At 43.8% G+C, this 26137-nt stretch overlaps 1 protein-coding gene across 2 annotated transcripts in view; it reads left to right on the top strand.

Annotated features, from left to right (window-relative positions):
- Positions 1-454: 454 nt before the first annotated feature.
- LOC124614017 (beta-glucuronidase-like) overlaps positions 455-26137 on the top strand; it is a 120129-nt gene continuing 94446 nt past the window's right edge. For both annotated transcript variants that reach the window (XM_047142841.1, XM_047142833.1), the window contains exons 1-2: positions 455-496; positions 6325-6532. In XM_047142841.1, coding sequence (XP_046998797.1) covers positions 6338-6532 — 195 coding nt within the window. In that variant the 5' untranslated portion in view covers positions 455-496; positions 6325-6337. The remainder of the gene's footprint in view (positions 497-6324; positions 6533-26137) is intronic.

Raw genomic sequence — 26137 nt, 5'->3', positions numbered from 1 at the left:
CACATTAAAAGTTGAGCAATCTCACTCTGTCAGCGCACACGTCAGGTGATTGCTTGCAGGGGCGAGGGGGCAAGGGGGTGCGGATGGCGTAGGGGAATCACCCCGTGATGCAAACGTCATACTCATAAAACAGATAAGGCACAATATGCCCGCTCTCCCAATTATAATTAGAGAACAACTTGTGGAACACTTGAGTGAAAAGTGATGTGATGATGAGAACGGCCACTGATGATAGTGCCAGAAGTGTCTTGTGAAATCCCGCAATCCAAGTGGAGCACCCACTTGACTGTTTCGCTTGTGTGTGCGACGACTTTATACTGGCTACGTATTCCACGTGCTCCGGTCATTAATTGTTTGTACACTTTATCAGGTACAAAGTGACCAGCAATAAGAGATGAGGAAACTACTCTGAATAAAATCGGGTAACACACAGCACAGCCTGTTAGTGTTTGGTCCCACATCCTCTGGAACGCCACACAGCAGGCCCTATCACAAGGTAAGCTCCACAACGTTACAAAGCAGTAGAAACATGTTATGATGTCTTTGGTATGCACCGAAAAATAAATGTCGTATGGCGTGAGTGACTGAGGTTCAACATCAACATCCACGAAAAGCACCAGTGATTTCCTGGTTGTCGTTTTACACCATGAGACACCATCAACCACAAGCTTCTCTAAAAAGAGTGGCACCCAGAGGAGACAAAACCGCGTCACTTTCATGATTAAGTATAACATAATAACAATAAAGTATATGACGACCCAATGCTGAAAATTTGTTGCATTCAAAACGTCTTTTATTGCAATTTTTTCCTTTGTTCTGAGACTGATTTTGACCTATCTGCCACTGACGTCTTTTTCGAAAATGTCCCACAATATCCAACACAACCCTGTATGGCAGTTCCACCGACAAATTCAGCAAGGCTCTAGAAAGCACGAAACCGAGAAAGGCACCAGGATCTGACGGCATCCCCCTGCACGTCATTCAAAGTGGTGGCTTGCCTTTAAAAAACAGACTCTTCTCCCTCTTTCTTCTAATGTGAGACGCCTGTAACGTATTTGTTGAAATGAAGAACTGCACAGATGGCACCATCTTTAAAAAAATGTGACCGAAGCATACGTGGTAACTACCGTGACATGTCCTCGCTCTCCGTGGCCGGTAAAATCTTTGCTAGAATTCCGCCGAAGCGCCTTCAAACTCTTTCCGAGACTGCACTTCCTGCCGGCCGTGGTGGCCGGGCGGTTCTAGGCGCTTCAGTCTGAAACCGCGCGACCGCTACGGTCGCAGGTTCGAATCCTGCCTCGGGCATGGATGTGTGTGGTGTCCTTAGGTTAGTTAGGTTTAAGTAGTTCTAATTTCTGGGGTACTGATGACCTCAGATGTTAAGTCAAATAGTGCTCAGAGCCATTTGAACCATTTGAGCAAACTGCACTTCGTGAATCTCAGTGCGGATTTCAGCCCTCCAGAGGAATTGTTGATATGATCTTCTGTTAACGACAACTGCAGGAGAATTGTGCAGGGTACAAGATAAGCCTTTGCTCCTTGTGTTCTATGACCTAAAAAAGGCCTTTGACACAGTGCACAGAGAATCTGTGTGGAAGGTCTTAAAACGTTTTGGCTGCCCCGAATACTTCGTTAAACTGATTCAGGCTTCCCACGATGACATGTATGGGCAAGTGCTATATCAGACTGAAACGTCTGATATATTCCCTATTACTAATGAACCGATACAAGGATGTGACCTCACGCCAACGTTGTTTGCTGTTTACCTATCAGCCAAGCTTTACGAGACATCGTCTGTAAACAGCACAGGAACAGAGCTTAAATACAAATTAGACGGAGTGCGATTTAATCAGTCTAGACTGCACTCTAAAAGGTTCATAAGTCTCGCTCTGGTAACTGAACTGCAGTACGTTGACGACAATGCTTCTCCAGCTCACCCCCTCCCCCCCCCCCCCCCCCCCCCAGAGCTGCAACTGTCTGTAACAGCTCCTGTAACTGCCTTTCCAGATTTCAAAATCTCTGTTTCCAGCACACCTTTGGAACAAGTGGATCACTTCCTCTGTCTAGGAAGTATATTATCAACTAATTGCTCACCAGAAAAGGACGTGGAGAACAGGATGCATGCTGCACATGTTGCTTTTGCACGTCTCCTACACAGGGTCTTCCTGAATAAAGATCTGACACGATGCAACAGACTGATGGTGTAACGAGCAATTGTTGTTTCTATCCTGCTCCAGGGTATCGAAATCTAGACACTACATCGTATATCGCCGTGGTCTTAAGAAACTAGAACTGTTAAACCAATACAAGCTTAGATACATTATGAACATCAAACGGGATGACTTCGTATCAAACACTACGCTTCCTGAGAAGGGAAAGATATATAGTACAGAGGCCACTGTAATTAGTCGCCAACTCAAAAGGATTGGGCCCGTCCAGCAGATGAGGAACAACAGATTCCTCGACAAATTGTACAGTGAAGTGAGCACAGCTAGAAGGCCTCGTAGTGCTTCTCTGAAGCGCAATAAAGACCAGTCCAAGAAGCACCTAAAGAGTCTACACATTGATCCAAGTAATAGGTGCGCCGCAACAGAAGATAGTAATCAATAGCGCACAACTACTTCACCTCAGCTCCTGTCTTACGTTTTGAGCAGGAACATCGGAGGCAGGAAAATGAAAAATGTCGGAGATGCGCCGGCCGGAGTGGCCTAGCGGTTCTAGGCGCTACAGTCTGGAACCGCGCGACCGCTACGGTCGCAGGTTCGAATCCTGCCTCGGGCATGGATGTGTGTGATTTCCTTAGGTTAGTTAGCTTTAAGTAGTTCTAAGTTCTAGGGGACTGATGACCTCAGAAGTTAAGTCCCATAGTGTTCAGAGCCATTTGAGCCATTCTGTCCTTAGCGGTTTCATTCCTGGGCGATGATGAATCAGTGAATCAATCTGACCCTATTTCACCCCCTCAGGGGTTGAATTTCCAAAAACAGTGAAACACGTTTTTTTCCTCTAACCGAGACTGTTCAATTTCATTCACTATTTCACCCCCAAAATGTTAAATTTCCAAAATCGCTGAAACACATATTTTTTTTACTTCTGTCAGAGAAACAAGCTTTGAAAATGCTTTCGCAATGAAATATTTTCATAAAACGTTTCACCCCCTATTTCAACCCCTTACGGGTCGAATTTAAAAAAAAAAAACATTGCCACGCTTTTTGTTATTTCTAACAGAGAAGCTAAGTACAAATTTTCATAGATTTACCTTCAAAAATGCTTCGTTAGGTTGTTTTAGGTTAGGTCAGGTAAGGTTAGGTTATATTTATACTATTAAACATTTCCATGAAAACTTTCATCCCCCATTCCACCCCCATAGGGTTGCATTTCCAAAAAGAGTAGGGCATGTACTTTTTTTATTTACAACTGAGAAGCCAAATTTAAACTTTCGTAGATTTGTCTTTAAAATGCTTTCATAATAAAATATTTTCGTAAGAAATCTCATGCCCTATTTCACTCCCTTAGGGGTTCAATTTCAAGAAACACTGAAACCCGTATTTTTTTAGTTGTAACCGAGAAGTCAAATACCAATGCTCATGAGTATAGCTTTAAAGTACTTTAGTAGTTGCTTGGTAATGATATAGTTCCAAAAAATTTTCATCCACTATTTCACCCCCAAAATGTTAAATTTCCAAAATCGCTGAAACACACATTTTTTTACTTCTGTCAGAGAAACAAAATATCGATTTTCGAGATGTAGATTCAAAATTGTCTTAATAGCGACATTTTTTTTTAAAAAAAATCCCTTCATCGTCTATTTCACCCCCTTAGGATTGGAATTTCTAAAAATTCCTTCTTAGACGACGCCTACAGTATAAGATCCACACCTTCTCCTAAATTTAACTTTCTGGGTGGTGATGAGTCAGCCATTCAGCCAACCAGTCAAGACATTGCCTTATGTACAGTACACACGAATATTCACTAGAGCGTTGTCTAAAAATTTTGAAATAAATCGGTCAAGAACTTTAACGAGACTTTTGGTAACAACCTTTTCCTTTTATATGTTACATGTGTAATAAAAGAAACAGATTTATGAAAGCAAGCAAGTATTCGCATGCAACGTTGTGTCAAAATTTCAAAGCAACCGGTGAAGAACATCCGGAAAGTTAAGATTTTCAGCTAACGAACATTTACATATTTATTCATATAGGTATCGTAGTAATATGGACTCTTGCGTGCCATGACCGCTTCTGTGGCCAAATGGTGAGCGTGTCTGACTGCTCGGTGGAGAAACTGGGTTCGATTCTCAGTACTGCTAGAGATTTTTCCTTGCTGGGAGGCTGGAAAGTGATGCACTCAGCCTCGTGATGACAATTGGCAGATACTTGAGTGAGAAGAAAGCCGACAACAATCGAGAGAGCGGTGTGGTGATCAAATGCCCCTCCATAGCGCACCAAAATATGCGATTTGTAGAGGATAACACGGCGGTCGGTCAGTGCCGATCTACCCACGTAGGCCAGAGCACCGAACTTTGCTTTGCTTCAAAGTCATATTGCCACCGTATTTTACGGACTATAAGATGCACCTTAATTTTTAAGCAGTGTCTTAAAAAAATAACATTTTTATTATTAAACTGCAAAGCCATAATAAGAAAATTCTTAATTTGTAACACCGAACTGACCTTTCAAATCCCTGAAAATCGTTATCTGAACTTTCTTCTTCTTCTTCCTCTTCATCGTCATCGGAAGCGTCGCTTATGCCGCACTTCTTGAAAGGTTTAACAATAATGTCTTCTCTCACTATAGACCATGACTGTTTTCCACAGCATCGAATGTGTGGCCATTTTTAAGACTGGCGGGAATTTTAAATCAGACGCTGACATTTTTATACGAGGTTAATCCCAAAAGGAAGGTCTGCTATTTTTTTTATAAGTACATAGACCTGTTTATTTCTACAGTGGTTTACATCAGTTTACAGCTTGAATATTTAGATATTTTTCGACATAATAGCCATTTCTGCAGACGCATTTTTGTAGACGTTGTGGCAGTTTTTGTACGCCCATGTCATAGCAGCTCTCCGCCATGCTGTTCAGAAAGTTATGAACCTCTTCTTTCACCTCGTCGTCGGAGCTGAATCGCTTTCCGGCCAAATGTTCGTTTAACTTAGGGAACAGGTGATAGTCACTGGGCGCCAAGTCAGGACTATGGGGTGGGTGGGTGATTATGTTCCACTGAAATTGTTGCAGGAGAGCAACGGTTTGCCGAACGATGTGTGGGCCAGTGTTGTCATGGAGAATGTGTACGACCTGGCTCAACATTCCTCTTCTCCGGTTCTGAATTGCTTTTTTGAGTTTTTTCAGAGTCTCACAGTACCTATCAGCGTTAATTGTGGTCCCAATGGGCGTAAAGTCGACCAACAATACCTCTTTACGATCCCAAAAAACGGTTGTCATGACTTTACCGACAGACTGTGTTTGTTTGAATTTCCGCGGCTTTGGCGAAAAGGATGCCGTCACTGGCATGGTTGTTGCTTGGTCTCAGGTGTAAAGTGGTATGCCCAGGTTTCGTCACCCGTGGCAATTGAGTCCAGAAAGCTCTCCTGTTCGGCTGCAAGGCGGTGAAGAAATGCACGGAAGCATCAACTCGTTGCCGCATGTGGTCCTCAGTCAGCATGAGTGGCACCCATCTTGAGCACACCTTCCGGTAGTTCAATGTTTCCGTTAAAATTCTGTGAGCAGTGCTTTGGAAACCACAGGAACCAACGTGCATAGATCATCCAAGCTGATCCGCCGATCTTCACGCATGCTTTGCACAACCTTCAACACTGTCTCCTCAGAAATTGACTGTCTCCCGCTCATTTTTCGTCGTGAATTTCGCTTCGACCAGCTGCAAACTCTCTACGAACATTTTTGACATCCATGCACGACTCACCATACACTTCCGCCAATTGGCGATGGATTTCAATCGGCGCAGTGCCCTTTGCGTTCAAAAACCGAATAACTGCGCGCAATTCGCACTTGGTGGTAACATCCAACGGGAGCTCCATTCTCAGCTGCAAGCCAAGACTGAGCGCCTCAGCGCGGCGTGCGCATGTTTACACACAGCGCGTGAAACACTCTTCATAACAGTGTGACCAACTGCCACACAAACAGAGTTAGGCACTTATAAATAAAATCGGAGACCTTAGTTTTAGGATTACTCTTGTATTAATTTCGAGTATACGACGCACCTGAATCTTGGAGGCATTTTTTTGAAGAAAAAAATACTTCTTATAGTCCATAAAATTCTGTAAATTAGCTTGAGGAATGCTCCTTCTGTAATCGCGTCGACCATCTAGTTGACAGACTGCCATGATGAGGTTGTGGAGGTTCTGCGTGCTGCTGTCGGCTGCAGTGGCAGCGGTGCCGCTCGTGGACGCCGGTATCCTGTATCCCAGGGAATCCGAGTCCAGGGAGGTGAGGTCTCTGGACGGCCTCTGGAACTTCAAGCTGGACCCGGGCGACGAGGGCCACGCTCAACAGTGGTACGCCGATGACCTCGCCAGGGTAAGTAGCCTTCCATACTGCTACTGGAACTCGAACTCACTCTGTGACAGCCAAGAGCTACTTAAGTGCACTCTCTGTCGTTCTTTATTTCTGTCGTCTGCATCCCACAGTGTACGTCTTCCTAACCCTCTAATTTTCTTCCCTTTGCTATATTTGCTGCGTGTTCTTTTAACAGCGATTGGGCACCGTGCGTAAATCTGCCACAGGTTACGTATGTCATTTTTAAACAGTTATTGCTTACAGACTGGATTATGCTCATATAGCGCATTCACAAACCTGTTCATTGTGATGCAGACATCAGCACGGCTTCATTGTTTCACTGAAAGTTATGAACACGTCTGTTATTGGACTGAGGTTATGCAATCACGTTTAATTTTGGGTACGTAATATGTTTACTACAAACCGAGAGCGAAATACATCGGAATAGAGAAAAAGACTGTCGAGCCTGTCAAACCCAGTCTTTCTTTCATTCAGAAGGAAAATCAGTATAGACATTAGAAAGGTAGCGACAGTTGCGTTTTCTCAACTCAGTTCATTCATAGGGCTCTGTTTACTGATAATTCGTTATTATTTGGAGTGGTGATGATCATGAATTCCTAAAGATATAATTTCTTCATGTCAGCTGTTCTCGCTGATTTCTAGTAGGTTGTCCTCCAGTTAGCTATAAACATCAAGAGCTTCAAAATTCCAAAGTTTAATTGGTTTCTTTACACTACGCGTCAATGTTATTAATGATAGTAGAGTCCTAACATCCTTACATATCCTTAAGGCTGAATGTAAAGATCTTGGGTTGGGTTGATTTGAGGGAGGAGACCCGACAGCAAGGTCATCGGTCTCATTGGATTAGGGAAGGACGGGGAAGGAAGTCGGCCGTGCCCTTTCAAAGGAACCATCCCGTCATTTGCCTGAAGCGATTTAGGGAAATCACGGAAAACCTAAATCAGGAGGGCCGGACGCGGGATTGAACCGTCCTCCTCCAGAATGCGCGTCCAGTGTGTTAACCACTGCGCCACCTCACTCGGTTGCAAAGATCTTGAAGTCGGCTTATGTACACAGGATGTCCCAGAAACGTTGGGGCAATTATGAAGCGGCTGTAGAGCGTGTGTTGAAGAACAAGTCGACGATAGGAACCCATGTCCGGAAACGTCATCTAACGACGCTACAGAGTGGTGAAGTTATATGCGCCGACGTCTGCCACTAGAGCGACCCTTCGGCAGCAAACGCGAACTTGTACGCTGGCGGACCGTAGGTGGAACGTCTAAAAAAGAAAATGGTTCAAATGGCTCTGAGCACTATGGGACTTAACTTCTGAGGTCATCAGTCCCCTAGAACTTAGAACTACTTAAACCTAACTAACCTAAGGACATCACACACATCCATGCCCGAGGCAGGATTCGAACCTGCGACCGTAGCGGTCGCGCGGCTGCAGACTGTAGCGCCTAGAACCGCTCGGCCACTCCGGCCGGCGGAACGTCTCACAATGTTGTTTTTGTCATTGAATGATCGCGATGGATTGCCACGTTCGCTAGTGGAGAAGTTGGAGGTAGCTGCTGCTTACGTAGGCTTCGTCTCCTGTGTATGTGATCCTCTGTTATCTTGGTGGATGAAGGTTACGGACACAGATTTGCTTTGCATTTTATTTTTCTCCTGTAAACCTAAAAACACTGGAGATTTTAGAGGGTTCCAGGAGAACAATAAACAGCAGATGGAAATCCGTACCCAAAACCGTCTTCCACCGAGGCAACAGAAACGTCGCATTCATAGGAGACAACGCCTTTCTAAGCAGCACCAACCCTCCACCTTCTCCACTGGCGATCGTGGCAATCAGTCAAGTTCCGAAAAGTTCCGCCTACGGTCCGTCAACGTACACAGTCACGTATACTGCCGAAGTGGTGGCCCAGTAGCATGCGCCGCGCCGATAATTTCAACGCTCTGTACCGTAGTTGGATGACATTTCCAGATACAGGTTCCCATCCTCTATGTGTTCATCGAGACACCCTCTACCACCCTCGAAGTTTGCCGCAGCATTTCTGGGACACCCTTTATGTACACTACCGGCCAATAGCATTGCAACACCATGAAGGCGGCTTGGAATAATCATAAAACTTGGCATGAGGCGTGCTACTGTGCTTTGCTATGCAAATGACTAGCGTTTCAGTGCAACAGCACAAAGTGGATAGGGTTAATGGCATCTACATTCTGTGTATAAGGGAGGTTTACGAAACGGATTTATTGTTCAGAAACCGCATTTTAATGTTGTTTTGAAAAGACAGTGTCATGCCTCATGTAAGAAGGATAACGTCCATCAGCATGTTTCGGAATTCGTGGCCTACCAAGATTGCAGTTCATAATTCCACAATGTTGCTGCTCGTGATGGTCAGGATTCCGTGACTTACATGTGACTATAGAACTGATGGTTTCAACAAGACCATGCTCTACTCAATACAGGATCTTAACGGTAGGATCTCATTGCCCCCACTAAACTAGCGCCCGAGAGGACAGACACCCAATTTGTCTGGCGGTGGGGGGTGGGGGGTCGTACAGATATGTCAAACGCCTTGAGTTAGGAAATTGGCTTACGTGCTGGAAGACCAGTATCCACGCGGGCAGTGGGACGACTGTCAGCACAGTAATCACTGCTGCGGGTTCCCTTGATGTGGCTGCACGGGGAAGCTCGCCGACAGTGTTGAGCCCAACGACAACTATCACGTCGTCGTTTCAGACGAATCTCAGCCCTGCGAACAGCGTTGCTGTGGACATATTCGTACAGTGACATGAAGTGATCGTAAAACATGTTGTTGGGTACATTTATGACGTGTTAAGCTTAGTAGCTGTACCCACCTTCGATGTCTCCTTAGCGTTTTCTTCTGCAGTAAACTCAATGCAACTCAATCATCTTTGCAAGAAAATTTCAATGACGTTTGTGAAAAATATCTATGTGGTTTGAAAATTGTGTCGTGTAAGCTGTAAGGAACAATCATACACGAAAAACATCGAAGTAATCGTTTTGTTAAATTCGTGCAGGTGAATACTGAAATGGTTTATTCATCAGATCCTGGCAGATCACAGCTGCCGCTCTTCTGCACTGAGCTAGTACTGGACACATAAGAGCCTCACGATGAAGAAGCATAAAATGTAACATTTGTGTATCGCCACTTATATTTCTCTTTTTAGGAAACGTATTCGCAAATTGCGAATACGGGATCACCATAGCTACACATTTCACTGGGAACAGGCGAAAATTTGTGCCGGATCGGGACTCGAACCTGTTCATGTTTTAGGCCAGTGACTTTGACTATCCGAGCACACTTCACAGACAGATCCAAACTTCCATGTGTCTGCTGCCCATAGTACTCACACAATGGTGTGATTCACACACAGAGAGAGACTTACTTAGTTTTCTCGTTAGGTTGCCTTGGCTTTGACTTAGGCTTTGGCATAAATCGGAAAATCCGGGTTCGAGTACCGCTGTAGCACAAATTTTCATAGGTTTCCTGTAAATTGTATAGCTTTGGCAGTTCCGTACTTTCAGTTTTTGGGTACTTTTCCTGATGTAATACATCTACAAATCGGTGGCAGTGTCAGTTCCTTTAAACGTGTATGCATGTCCGAAGGAACATAGTATCGAACTTTACAGACACTATCCAATACTGACACTGTACATATATCTTCTCCTTTCACTTTATTTCTTCTTTACGCGATTTAGTATTTTCCACGGTACTTGTCTAACAAATACAGGTTGATAATAAATAAACTTTCCCTACATGAGCCAGTGTAGATGGAAAACTATTTACGGTATGGGTACACAACTTCATAAGGATGATGTTCATACTACGCACTTCAGTATTTGCTTTGTTCGTAGTGTTAATTTGAAACACAAGTATCAATGTGAATTACAGTTGCGGACAGTCAACATGGGTGAGAACCATGAGAGCAGGGCTTTATCCTTAAACCTGTTTTTCAAAATAACAACAATAGTGCGACTGCTCTTCACGAGAATCAACGCATTGTAGGATACGGAGCGGTCCTCTTTCCGCACCGAGGTTGAAGAACATAATTCGCAAGTTCGATTTAGCTGGTTATTTAGTAATTGCTCCTGGGAGAGGCCGATGGCCAGTTGCGCCACATATTGTTGAAGAAAATGTTGTCACTGATGAAAATGCTGGACGCAATGTGGCATCTTCAAGCAGTGCGGGAGCTGTGTCACGACAGCTGAGTATTCGAAACGTGCTGCTAACAATTGTGAAATCATATCCGTAGTGCTGTTCCAGGCTGTCGTGGATGCAAATGGCCGCCACAACGTTTGTAGCCTGCAACGTAAATATTGTACACAATTAACAAACGTTACACTCTCATGTGGAAATTAAAATGTGTTTCCTTCAATGGTTTATTTATTACTCCTCTTCCGCAAGTCCTTACAAAGGTTTGCAGAAAATTTCATTGTGCTACAATCACTCGTTTCTTATTGAGGACGCTCCCAGGTAGCGAAAGTTTAATTATAGCCACCCTGTACATCCACAAGCTTTCGGCCGAGTGCTCCTGGACCGTTATCAGGAGGCAACTGACAGCCGTGCGATTGCAGTCCTCGTCCTTAAATAGCCGTGTTGCTGATTCTGACGTCACTGGTGCTCAGTTCTTCGTCATATACGGAAATGTTTTTGTTCCGTGTCTGCCACGTCTGCTTTAACCTTGTGATAACTAGATTCCCTGCTGTGCTCAACTGCAAGCTGAAGAGATTACAGGTGGTGTCATAAGACATTTTGATCTCTATAGATTCTTTAATTACGTTAACCCAGAAACCGTTAGTCTTCGTGATGGACAGAAGTGTCGTTGACTGTAATTTTATGTCCGTCATCCAATGTCACATCAACATTTACACTTATGGTGTGTAGCGGAGGACACTTATGGTACCATAACTAATCCTCCCTTTCCTATTCCATTAGTGAATGGTGTGAGAGAAGAATGATTCTCGGTAAACCTCCGTATGAGCTCTAATTTCTCTGATTTTCTAATTGTAGTCGTTTCGCGATATGTACGAGGGTGTGTTGGAAAGTGATGCACGCGAAGTTTGTATGTGAAAACTCTTAAACCTTTTTTAAATAAACCAACTTTATTAACATTCTACACTTTTATTCTTCATGTCTACATAATTATTTTTCAACATAGTCACCCTTGCGACGAAAACATTTCTCCCAACGAGAGACCAGTTTGTTGACATCTTCATTGTTTGACTTTGTTGACAGATGCACAATTTCGCCTATGCTTTCCAAGTCTTCATCACTATCAAAAGTGAAGTCCTCGAAGGTATTCTTTAAGTATTGGGAACAGATGAAAATCAGATGGGGCCAAGTCGGGACTGCATGGAGGATAATCGACGACAGTGAACCCAAGGCGTCGAACGGTAGCAGATATCGCAGCGCTCGTGTATGGTCTGGGACTGTTATAATGAAGGAAAGAGTACCCCATGTGTGGACGAGCACTTCTGCAGTTAGAAACTCGATTACAGACCGCTGTTTCTGACGTGCCGACGTACACTGAAGCGGCAGAGAAACCAGAGAAACTGATACAGGCATGCGTATTCAAATATAGATATGTGTAAACAGTCAGAATATGGCGCTGCGGTCGGCAACGCCTATATAAGACAACAAGTGTCTGGTGCAATTGTTAGAACGGTTACTGCTGCTACAATGGCAGGTTATCAAGATTTAAGTGAGTTTGAACGTGGTGTTATAGTCGGCGTACGAGTGATGAGACACAGCATCTCCGAGATAGCGATGACTTGGGGCTTTTCCTGTACGACCATTTCACGAGTGTACCGTGAATATCAGGAATCCGGTAAAACATCAAATCTCCGACGTCACTGAGGTCGGAGAAAAGATCCTACAAAACGGGACCAACGACAATTGAAGAGAATCGTTCAACGAGACTGAAGTGCAACAACCCTTCCGCAAATTGCTGCAGATTTCAATGCTGGGTCATTAACACGTGTCAGCGTGCAAACCATTCAACAAAACATCATCGATATGCGCTTTCGGAGCCGAAGGCCCACTCGTGTACCCTTGACGACTGCGCGACCAATGCTTTACGTCTCGCCTGGACCCGTCAACACCGACAATGGACTGTTGATAACTGGAAACATGTTGGCTGGTCGGACGAGTCTCGTTTCAAATTGTATCGAGAGGATGGACGTGTACGGGTATGAGACAACCTCATGAATCCATGCCCTGCATGTCAGCAGTGGACTGTCCAAGCTAGTGCAGTCTCTGTAATGGTGTGGGGCGTGTGCAGCTGGAGAGATATGGGATCCCTGAAACTTCTAGATACCTTTCTGACAGGTGACACGTGAGTAAGCATCCTGTCTCTTCACCTGCATCCATTCATGTCCATTGTGTATTCCGTCGGACTTGGGTAATTCCAGCAGGACAATGCGACATCCCTCACGTCCAGAATTGCTACAGATTGGCTTCAGGAACACTCTTCTGAGTTTAAACACTTCAGCTGGCTACCAAACTCCCAGACATGAACATTATTAAGCATATGTGGGATGCCTCGCAACGTGTTGTTGAGAAAGTATCACCACCTGCCTCGTACTCTTATGGATTTATGGACAGCCCTGCAGTATTCATGGCGTCAGTTCCCTCCAGCACTACTTCAGACATTAGTCGAATCCATGCTATGTCGTGTTGCGGCACTTCTGCGTGGTCGCGGGGCTCCACGCGGTATTAGGCAGATGTACCAGTTTCTTTGGGTCTTCAGTGTAATTACGTTACACAATGCCATGTTACACGATACAATTCGGAACCTTCTGTAAGATGGCGCAAATTTGTAGACGTCAAGAATAAAGATGTAGAATGTCAATAACATTTGTTTTATTTACAAAGCTTTAAGAATGGAAAAGAAAATTGAGGATGTGCTAGATGACGATCAGTTTGGCTATAGAAAAGGTAAAGGCACCAGAGAGGCAATTATGACGTTGCATTTGATAAAGGAAGCAAGACTGTGGAAAAATCAAGTCACGGTCATAGGATTTGTCGACCTGGAAAAAGCGGTCGACAACGTAAAATAATGAAAGATGTTCGAAATTCTGAGAAAAATTGGGGTGAGCTATAGGGTGAGATGGGTAATATAAAATATGTATAAAAGCCAAGAGGGAATAATAAGAGTGGACGACCAAGAATGAAGTGCTCGGAATAAAAAGGGTGTAAGACTGGGATGTAGTCTTTCACCCCTACTGTTCAATCTACACATCGAAGAAGCAATTATGGAAATAAAACAAAGCTTCAGGAGTGGAACTAAAATCCAAGGTGAAAGGATGTCAATGATACGAATCGCTGATGACATTACTATCCTGAGTGAAAGTGAAGAAGAATTACAGGATATGCTGAATGGAATGAACAATCTAATGAATACAGAATATGGACTGAGAGTAAATCGAAGAAACACGAAAGTAATGAGAAGTAGCAGAAATGAGAACAGTGAGAAACTGCTCCGTATGGTAGTGAAACATGGACTGTGGGAAAACCGGAACAGAAAAGAATCGAAGCATTTTCGATGTGGTGCTACAGGCGATTATTGAAAATTACGTGGACTGATAAGGTAAGGAATGAGGAGGTTATGCTCAGAATCGGTGAGGAGAGGAATACGTGGAAAACACTGACAAGGAGAAGAGACAGGATGATAGGACATCTGTTAAGACATGAGGGAATGACTTCCGTGGTACTACAGGGAGCTGTAGAGGGCAAAAACTGTAGAAGAAGACAGATATTGGAATACATCGAGCAAATAATTAAGGACGTAGGTTGAAAGTGCTACTCTGCGATGAAGAGGTTGGCACAAGAGAGAAATGCCTGGCGATGTCGCATCAAACCAGTCCGAAGACTGATAGACTGATGGCCCAAAAAAAAATGAATTTTCACATAAAAAGCCGAAGGCATCATTTCGAACACGTCCTCGTAAGTGGGAGGAAGTGATGTATTACTCAACTTTACACGAAACGTACTCTCTCGGTGTTTCAACAGTAAATCTCTCGATGACAACGGCCCTCTTATAGCGCCTCTCACTGGAGTGTATTGAGTAACTCCGTAACACTCTCGCTTCGAATAAATGACCCCGTGAGGCAACGCGACCCTCTTTCTTGAATCTTTTCTCTCTCTCTCTGTCTGTCTCTCTCTCTCTCTCTCTCTCTCTCTCTCTCTCCCTCTCTCCCCTATGAATCCAAACTGGCAAGGACGCCACACTGATGAGCAGTAGTCCAGAATCTGTCGAAAAACTGTTTCATACCAACTTCCTTCGTAGATGAATCACATTTCCTTCAAATTCTTCCAGTGAATCTCAGCATGGCATCATGTCGTCATTCCACTTTCAGTCGCTCTGGATAGTTACTTCCTTATAGTGGGTTATATAGGCTAAAGACTAATCGCCAATAATTTAATGTAACATTACGGACCTCATGGCGTCATTCCACTTTCAGTCGCTCTGGATAGCTACTCTCTTCATAGTGGGTTACATATGCTAGTGACTAGTCGCCAATAATTTAATACAACATTACGGACCTCTTCGCCCACTTATGAACAATACGTTACCATTATTTACGTTCTGTGTCAACTGACAGGTCCTGCACCGACATCGATCCCCTGCAGGTCTTTTTGCAATCTCCTACAGTCTTCTGGCGTTGCTACCTTCCTATTGACAACTGCATCGTCTGCAGACAGCCTCATGAAGCTTCTAGTACCCCAGCTTTGGCGTACTAGCGAAACCACATTTACGTCTCTCGACTGTGATCCGTTAAGGGTGGTGTGTTGAGCTCTGTTCGTTTACAGAGGAAATTTTCGTGCTCAAAATATTCATTATACAAGAAACTGACATCAGCGATATAGTTCTATAATTATGCGCATCTGTTCTACGACACTTCTTGAAAACAGGAATTATCTGCCATTTTTGCTGTCGGTGGGTGAAGCCCAGATAACAGGTTCAGGATAGGAAAGGATCAAACATCAACACGCGGAAGCGAGACCAATCAGATAGTTCGTCGTTTTCACCAAATTAACATTTATTTAAGAAAAACATACTTATCAATTAAATCCCGGCGGCTCGGGATTAGCAGAGCGGTCTAAGTCGCTGCAGTCATGGACTGTGCGGCTGCTCCCGGCGGAGGTTCGAGTCCTCCCTCGGGCATGGGTGTGTGTGTTTGTCCTTGGGATAATTTAGGTTAAGTAGTGTATAAGCTTAGGGACTGATGACCTTAGCAGTTAAGTCCCATAAAACTTCACAAACATTTGAACATTTTTGAATTAAATTCCGGATTAATAGATACATGAAAACCATCAGAATTATAGTGATACAAAAGTGACCAACTAGTTAACTTTAGCAATGTAATCAAAAGGAAACAGTATTCAATAAACACAAAGCATCTGAGTTTATGGACAGTAAGAATGAAACTTTAATCGTCCACTAAAGGGAAACTACATTTACCAAGCACAGAGCACAGCCGATTTTATGTTGAACAGTTAGTAGAGAATTTGAAAACTTTTCTTTTATGAACAGTAAGAGGGTTAACAGCTTGGTTATCATTTACAAAAGTTCATGAGTTAATCCCTAAACTCCACAGCCTACAACCCTGGCGGCAGTCGCTCAACCCAGGTATAGCTCCAAGGAACAAGACCAGTACACAACTTTTGCTAGGTATGACAGACGACGTGGCAAAGCGCTCCCGCAGCAATAACTTAGACCAAGGTCGCGGCCCAGAAGTAAACGGGATAAACTAGCAGCGCCAGTAGCCAGACCAAAGAGAACCCGGTTGTACTCAAAGAGTTCCAATCGGTGCAAAAGGCTATCACGGGCTTGGGTCGTTCCGCTGGGGAAATCTGGTGATACGCCTGATAGAGATTCAGAACCGTAAAATATGTTGCACTGTAAAGCCAAGTGAAACAGTTATGGAGCTCATGTAATGGGACTGATTCCATAATAACCTTCATATAGAGAAGGCGATAGTCAATTACCGTTCGAAAATCCTACCCCTGATCCTTAGGAACGAGAAATATGGGATAAGCATAGGGGGAAGTAGACGGCCTGATCATCCCGTCCTGTAACATACCTTTAGCCTTTTCCCTCAGGATCCTCATCTTAGGAGGCGACAGTCTGTTAGGAGACTGATGGACTAGTACATCGTCGACTAAGCGGATGGTGTTTATCGGATATGTCAGAATATTCTCGTAACAGCTCAACAAACTGCCTTGCCTGATCAAGCGGTAGATGATTCAACTCAAACCCAGTGATGTCGCTACTAACTAAATTAATCCACGAGGGGTGATGACAAGAACAAAGGGAGATCTTTTGAGCTGGCGAAAATTTAAAGAAAATAGCACCACTCCCATAGTCAGGGACCAGACCAGAGCGCTGTATGAAATCACAACCTAATAATAAAAGTAATTTAAGATACTTTACTAAAACCAGAGCAACCAACCAAGAAAAATTCCCGACAGACAAGCTGCCCCGCACCTTGTCCACTAGAGGCAACTCCCTCCCATCGGCTACACGACGTCACTGAATGGGAGGACGCGGGGAAGAGAATTTACACAAATGGCGGAATTACAAATAACACTGGTAGTCTAACAATGGTACCGAACTGCCCGAATCAAGGAGTGCACACACAGGTTCTTGTCCGACTCTGGCACATACATACAGAAGTCGCATACTTAGGAACATTTATAGTCTTACATCAAGGCCAGGTACCCAGGCGCTTGTGACCCTGCCTCTTCTGGCGTCAGCTGGCAGGTCTAGGACTTCTCTTAACAGGCATTCGCGCGCAAAATGATCTGGTGCTCCACAACGATAACACCGTCTGTAATCAGAAACACGATTTATCACTCGCGCCACAGGGGGTTCATTTCTCAAGGGCAACATCCGCGTTCCAACCTCCCTCTCGCGTTGTTCGTCTAAAACCGAAAATGCTTCTATAGAGTTTATCAACTCTCGAAACTGATCAAAAGTCCTAGGCTGGTGGGAAAAGTTCAAGCGAGAGTGATCCTGAGGCCGCATCCCATCTAATATATGGGAAACGCTCTCCGCCTGTCACGCGCACATCGAGAGCTGACACTGCCGTACGCACACGTTCAAAGTAACGTTTCTCTGGAACCCTGCATCATCCAATAAAACTCGCGCTCCTTAGGTGCAGATAATTTTCTATTTAGAATCTGCTTCCTTAATTGCTGTAAGGTGCCCTGTTACTGCAAGACATCAGAGGCTGCAATACTAAAAAAAAAAAAAAAAACCCTCGTTAAAGGATATAAAAGGGACAAAATCACAGAATGAGGCATGCGTAATGCATCAGCATGAACCTTAAAACGTACCAGCAACCAAATGACGTGCTGGATCTGAAGTAATCTCTCGACTGCCAATTCCCAAATCCCACTAACAAGACACATTATGGGTTTTTGAAGTTTACCAAAATAACTCAAGAAACTACTGCTTCCCCGATCTTCAGAATCTCCATCACTGACCGGCTAATCATTCAGTGAAGATTCCTGCTCAGGATATGAACCGCCCCCCTCTAAGCTTGAGGACACTACCCTGAATTGCAACGCACTGACTTTGTCAGATAACTGCTGCCGAAGCTGTCTATCGGAATCTTTAAGATCTATGAATCCAAGATCGGTTAGACGGTTCCCCAAGTGAGCTAAATGTGCTTGCAGCCGACACACTTGTTTTGAGGTGGGCTGACTCGCCTCAAGAAATGAAATATTACGGCACAGTTCCTCCAACGCAGCGGAAATATTGGAGAGAAAGTCACCTACTTCGCCAAAGGTGTCTGCTGAGAGAGAAAGGGGGCAACCAACCGCTGCACGCAGCCGGATTGCTAACTTGGGTACACTTCCATTTACGGGAAGCCCACGAATTCGCAGTTCGTAGAGAAGATATCCGCGTTTGAGGTTGGAAATCCCGGGACAAGCTCTGGATCTCATGGCGCAGGCGAACTTCCTGAAAATAAAGAAAAATCAGTGCACTGGTAAGAGTACTGTATTCTAACAACTACTTAAGGTGAACTAAGTATGCTGAAAACGACAAACGCGGCAGGAGTAAAATATGAAAATCCAAACCCCTTTAAGCTAGCAGATAGTTCTGCTACCCCGCCGCCAGGCACTGGTGCTCCAGCCCTCCTCCTCCCGTCACGTGACGTTCACAGCTTACTGCCACCTCCACACCTCAACCAGGAAAACCAAAGATACGTCACAAGGGAGGTGACTATCGATCCTGGTGCCAGAGGTAGTTAGGCCAGCAAACCGAGCCTCCACGGTTCAGTGGGAATCTTGCTTTTCTTCAGCAACCTGCGCTAAAGTACGGTTAGACAGCGAAGATTATTTCGTGTACCCTGTAAGGAACACTATAAGCCACGTTCTAATCGTATGCCGTATGGCATTATTTGAGCGTTTAAAGGCAACTAAGCATATCATTTAGAAGAATGTCAGGGTAGCTTGAGAGACATTCGTAACCCAGATAAAGACTCACTGTTGAATGTCCTACAGACAAGAAAAGAATCCCGCAAAATTTATGAGTTTCGTACACTAAGTTCAATTTGAAAGAATTTTTATGCTTGTTTGATGAGGTGGGACTCTGTTACCAGTTATCTGATTCTGCAGTTTTGAGGTCCTGGATTTGGTCTTCTCTGTATGAGACTTGTGTTTAAGTTTTCTTTGTTTTTTTTTCTTTATTGTTATTTTTAAACCTGTTTACAGGCAGGCCTGCAGCAGCGTACTACGCCGCTCTTTGGCCGCAGAGAAACACAAAAGAGGCAAGTGGAGACAATTAGAGAAAAAAATATGGGGGACATATAAACGGAGACAAACACTTTTTAAAATACATGGAGCCGTTCACGGGTGTAGAGTCCAAGATAAAATTTGTTCAGACACTTGGACACATACATAGACGAAAATTGTCACACTTGAACGTAGGTGCACAAAACGAGTAACACTGAACCACTCAAGCACAAAACGACGGCACACACAGAAACACGAGGCGTTGATCTCTGGCGCGCGAATGTTCACTAACCATGTACGAATCCGGGGACCTGCCTGTATTTAAGTTTTTTTTTTCTCCTTTATTGAGTTTCGATTCCCCCTAAAGGGGGCAGGCTGGCAGCAGCTTATTACGCTGCTCTTCAGCCTACAGAATTTGGTTTAAAAAAATGAAGATAATAAAAAATAATAACAGTTGGCGATAAAATCGGTGACTTAAAGGTAAAATGGCAGAAAATTCTGGAGCTTAAAACATAAAAAACAGGGTTGATGATGCTAATAAAAAACACAGGAAGCAGAAAAATAATAGACAGACAATTAAAAAACACGGCGACAGTCTGGGTTCTGTTCGCAAGAGGTATAAAATGCACACCCAGCGACAGCATGATTTCTGTTCGCAACACTGTGGAAAGATGCACAACACTGAATACTCACTTAAACACTGCACTAAAAAGTTGGCACAAATATGACATACCACACCCGAGAGCAGGTGGGGGGAAACTGGTCAGATGATGGGAAAAAAAGGGGGTGAAGGAGAGGAAAAGTGAAGGGGGAGGGGGGAAAGGAGCCAATGGAAGATGAGGATCCGTAAGAGGGGTGGGGGGTGCTGAGCAGACATGCCAGGGAGTGGGGAAGGCAGAGGAGGGGAGTACATAAGGACTCTGGGGGGGGGGGGGGGAGAAAGGAGATAGGGAGAGGGTAGGCGGGGAGAAAACACAGGATGGAAGGGGGAGGAAGAGGGAGCCCAGGGAAGGATGGAGGAAAGGAGGGGGGTGAGGATCAGAGTTGATAGGAGGGATAAATGGAGGGAGAGAGGGCACCATCCGGGAGGGGGAGTTGATGGAAGCCACCTTGGGAAAGGAGATGTAGGGTGTAGAGATGGAGGGTAGGGGGGATACAACAGTGAAGATGTGGCAGGGGGCGGGGGTGGAAGAGGAGAGGAGCAACCAGGGGGTGAGGGGGTTCAAGGTGGCGGGAGGTGTAGAGGTGCGGATATGTTCGAGGAAGAGGAGCATATGGGGGAAAGGAATGAGATCATACAGGATCCGTGTGGGGGACGGGAGGCATATACGGAAGGCAAGGCGGAGTGCATGACTCTCAAGGATCTGGAGGGACTTATAGAATTGGGGGGGGGGGGGGGCAGATACCCAGGCAGGACTGGCATAACAGAGGATGGGACGGATTAAGTATTTGTAGGTGTGGAGGATGGTAGAGGGGTGCAACCCCCATGTCCGGCCAGAGAGGAGTTTGAGGAGTCGGAGGCGGTTGTGGGCTTTGGATTGGATGGAGCGGAGATGAGGGATTCAGGTGAGGTGACGGTCAATGGTGAGGCCAAGGTAGGTGAGGGTGGGGGTGAGGCGGACAGGACGGGCGCAGACAGTAACGGAGAAATCCAGGAGCCGGAAGGAGTGAGTGGTACGACCTACTATGGTTGCCTGTGTATTTAAGTTTATGGGTAGCTGTATTCTTAAACGCCACATGCAATCCCTCGTGCAAATACATTGCCTGACGAAAGAAAGGTATGACTTTGTGAACTACATACCATCGGAAGTTGTGTAAATAATCTGAGTTCGAGTTTTCTATGACAACTAAATGGACACAAAAGTGCGACAGGGTTGTTTGTGTTTGCTGTTGTTACCACATCTGATAGAGTATACACGAGGCGACAGAAATGATAGGATAGCGATGTGCACATATACAGATGGCGGTAGTACCGCATACAAACGGTATAAATTGGCGGTACGTTGGCGAAGCTGTAATTAGCCGGCCGCGGAGGCCGTGCGGTTCTAAGCGCTTCAGTCCGGAACCGCGAGACTGCTACGGTCGCAGGTTCGAATCCTGCCTCAGGCATGGATGTGTGTGATGTCCTCAGGTTAGGTAGTTTTAAGTAGTTCTAGGGGACTGATGACCTCAGACCTCCCACAGTGCTCAGAGCCATTTGAACCATTTTTTTGTAATTTGTACTCAGGCGATTCACGTGAAATGGTTGCCGACATGAGTAGAGCTACACGCATGGGTCATTCCGCTTCGGAAATCGTTAGGAAATTCAATATTCCGAGGTCGACAGCGCCAAGAGTGAGCCGAGAATACCAAACTAAAGCGAATTTAACTATGTACATATAAAAATTTAGGAAGATATTAATTATTACGAGTCCGAGAAAACGGCCATTTACATGCTGCTGCCTGTGCTTAAGGCTGTTGACAGCGGATGTTCCATTTGGTAGTCCGATGTACCCATATATCTGTGTAGTACTGCCAGAGACACAGCTGGAAGAGACACTTCGCATCGAGATACCAATCTGTTCGTCAGTGAAGTGCCTGCGTGTGTAATGCCTCGGATGACGTCAGAGCTGAACAGACCTGAATGCGTTTTCGGTAAAAGTAGGAAGTGAACTCACGAGGAACGTATACCGTCCGGGATCGCTTAGATTTCACGGAAGTAACTGTCTGTGTGTCGCCCGTAATGTTGGTAAAACCGCGTGGCAAGTGGCGAAATTAATTTGCCACTTTTAAGGCGAGCAATAAACTTTTGGTGAGTAGAAGTCACAGCGATAGATCATTTTACTTGGAACTTCCAGTAGAGGTCGCTGTTTCCGATAGGGACATTAGTTAGAATGAAGACTTATATTTTGTATGTGTGAACTTTTACTGTATATTTCAGTCAGTTAAATTCAAACTTTAATTCATAGTCATAGTTCCTGACCCCGCCGAGTAAATAGGAAGTAGGACCATTTTCTTTCTGCGTAATGTAGATCTGCAGACTGGAAATTATGGTCAGTATGTTCTCCATATCTTTCTAGCTGATCGTAAAAATATTTTTCAGGCTCTTTTAAACGGCGAAAGTAGGTGTAAAGCATGCATAGACAACTGAAGTGTCTTTGCATAACAACACAACAACCGTTTGGATTATTTAGCCGCCGCCCTAGAGAGCCAGCACGAAATTATCCTCAAAGCATGCAACTCTATAGAAATCGTACTATGAGGCTACCCAGTATCAACCAATAAATGATTAATAATTCGATAACCCCCACTAAAAAATGTGATCAGATGTGAGCCAAACATGAAATATAAATAGTCAAAATTATTCACGTATGATGGCAAAATTTGCCACAAGGGGACTGAAAGACTAGTAATAAACTGATTTGAAAAGTAGTCAGGAAGACAGTTATGAGGAGCCCGAGACCACTGGAACTGGATGACAGGTCAACTATGATCTACACAGCATGGTAGAAAACTGGTGTGACTTGACAAACTCAGATTCATATGCCACTCAATAATGAATTACTGTAAAATGTTTGTACGCTCCATTTCATTTTATGTTTTAATTTGTTTTTATTTACTGTCACTTCACTTTAAAACAAACGGCTAAGTATTATACTTATTTGTACATTGACGAAATATCTTATGCCAATAACGTCGCGATATGGCGTTCTGTCACCATGCGCTCTCTGGTGTGCCCACACATTAAAGGCTACTTGTTTATGACACTGTCAAAGGCGCTTTGCAAACCTCTCATTTAAGAGGTGTTTGGATCATAGCCTAAAGTCTAGTCGCCACGTAAAATTATATTCATTTGCCAAGGTTGTCAAATCTGTGAGATGTTGCCGCATAGTTGATCTGAGGCAAAATTCCAACGAGAGCCAGAGTGTTGAATGACCTTTCTGCTTCGGCCACAGCCACTAGAAGAGCCACTAGAAGAGCATAGCTATACGTACGTTTGGAAAAAAAAGCTGAAATTATTAAGCTCGTGCATCTTGTTCAAGAGTTCTAATGGTTGCAAAGTAATGAATTCAAAGTTAGAAGCATAAATTGTTTTCAGATATTTAATTTCTTCTTCTAAATCCGTTGTGATATCATTATGGTGTCCATTGATATACAACTTACATGCTTCAGTGACCTGGTTGCCAGTCATCTTCGACTATTTTCATAAAACTCAAATGTTTTATCAAAAATCATCACTGTTCATATTGGGTTTTCAAGTTACACAATAAACTGGCAATAACGATACAAAATACATTTATCATGAATAAACCTCATGAATTCACATGTTACTTTACTCCTGATTTCATCATGAAATGACCAGCCCGTCTTAGTGTGCACCTATATTAACTGCATCTGCAAGAACTATAGACCACGGAGGACGGCGTCTCAATTTTCGCGAAGATATTTTAAATTATTTAATAAGTCCCAAAGTGGCTTACTCAGCATTAAGGGTTGTACTTCGAGCTTGTAGCAATTTGCTTCTATAGGCAGTTGATACCAATAACTATAGCTAAATTGGTACCATGATTAAACACTTGAATGTCATCACGTAATCGAAAATACACCGTGTGACAAACTTCATTTAATGAGAATTTCAACAGCAGTGGCAATCTTATCCAGCTGAGCTGTAATTGGTATTGCAGCGTCAGCCAGAGTACTCCAGCAGTTATCAGGCGTAGAATATAAAGAACTTCCAACACATTCTTTCAGAATTTCCCATCGTTGTAGACTGCTACTAAGCAGGTTATAAAAAAGCTGAATTATTCTGAAATAAGTACCTGCTTCGTGACAGCTCTCAGCTGCATGTACATAGGCCTACTCCACATAAGGCTTTGACAAGCACAGAGGGAATGTTTTGCAAGAGGATTTCACTAAAGAAAACGTGTCTGAGCTCCTTTGTAAGACCCTCTAGTATTACTTCCGTTATCATAACCTTGTCCGTGGCATTCACTGATAGGATTTGAGTGTTTTGTTTCACAAGTGTTGATCGATTTAAGTGTTCAATAGCAACTCCCGTTTTCCTATTACAATCTACGATTTCAAAAAACGGTTCATTTACTTCACATTTATCAATTTCGTTCTTGAACGCAAAATGAATGTTGTTTGTTCACTATGATTTGAATCAGGAGTTACATCAATAATAATTCAGTAATACTTCTCACTTTCTCTCGGTTCCAAGATGGCACCCCTGACGTGATGGACACAACTAGAAATAAATTCATTCTGAGTATCACTTGACGGATAATGCGCTTACAAACGCTTTCCAGCTTGTCGGTCTCTGACCTCGCTAATGTGGTTTGCAAGAACCGGAGCATAGTGACTCAAGACCTTTGGCATTGCGAGGAAATTTCCACTATTTGGAAATCTAATTTTCTCAGCTGAACCTCTGAAGCCTCTTTGACCAAATAATGTCACATTAAGTAACGTGAAAGCTTCCATGCAAGTTGGCTATTCTACGGATGTACAAAAGAACAACATTACCTCTTTAATTCCGCGCATCAGCTTGGCCAACGTATTGGTACCTATTTCATGTCATTTCATTTCTTCAGTTTTACGATTCTTCCAGGACATCTATATACAAGTAGAAATATTTTATTTCATGTTTAATCTTGAAGGCAAAATATTTTCTGTATACCGGTACACGTTTTTCAGTAAAATCACCTTGTGATGGAGTCGGAAATGCCTTGTCTTTGAAAGTTGTTGGCAAACTTACCAAATTATAAACACGTTTCGCAGTTGTTGCCTTGTACATTTCTTGGGGAAATGTTTTGTTAGGATTTAAAGAAAGTGCGATTTCGACTCCATCACAAGGCGGTTTTAGTTCACAATGTCTAAAGAAAATACTGTGCATTCAAGATTAAACGCGAAATACAACTGTATGCAATTGGCCTGTAAGACTCATAAAACTGACGAAATGAAATAGAAAAAAGAGCTAGATTGGTGCTAGGGTAAGTTCTTTTCTTTGTTATGAAGTACAAAATTTATTTTACCATGGCAGTCTGAGATAAGCCAACTTATCGCCTCGGAGTATTCGAACCCTTGAGAGGCTTGGGACCCGGGGATTTTACCTCCCCATCTCTTGTTCATCGTGTGCATGGAAGGCCCCATCCAAGTTTATTACGTCGAGGACATCAGTACGCACTAAAGGCAAGTATTTACGCTGCTTAACTCCGTTCTTTTGCGAAGGATAACCCACGAATATTTCCCCAATTCTTGTATCACTGATATGTGGATAAAACAGATTTTAGTGTCATCAGTGGTGAGAAACAGCTGAAATCACTAAAATTAAACAAAGCTCCAGTGCCCGATGGAATTCCAATCACATTCCACAGTGAAATTGTGGCTGAGTTAGCCACTCTTTTAAACACAACCTACCATAGATTCCTCGAACAAAAACCGTACCCAGTAGTAGGAAGGAAGCACAGGTCACGTCCGTCTAGAAGAAGGGTAGCAGAAGTGATCCACAAAACTACTCTCCTATAACCATGGCATCCATTTGCGTAAAATCTTAGAACATATTCAGAGATCAAATACAATGAAGGATCTCTAAGAGAATGGCCTTGCCAATGCCAACCAGTACGAATTCCGAAAACATCCATCATGTGAAACCCAACTCGCACGTTCGTCACATGACATACTGAGAGGCATGGATAAAGGCACGCAGGTACACGCAGAATTTCTCGATTTCCGGAAAGCATATCACTCAACACCTTATCAACGTTTATAGCCTACCTAAAATTAGATTATGTGGAGTATTGCGATTGGGTTGAGAACTTTTTTGGTAGGGAGGTCGCTGCATGCTATCTTGGATGGAGAGTCATCAACAGATGTA

This window comes from Schistocerca americana, chromosome 1, assembly GCF_021461395.2.
Source record: "Schistocerca americana isolate TAMUIC-IGC-003095 chromosome 1, iqSchAmer2.1, whole genome shotgun sequence".
NCBI lineage: Eukaryota > Metazoa > Arthropoda > Insecta > Orthoptera > Acrididae > Schistocerca > Schistocerca americana.
This window is presented reverse-complemented; position numbering and strand designations above follow the sequence as displayed.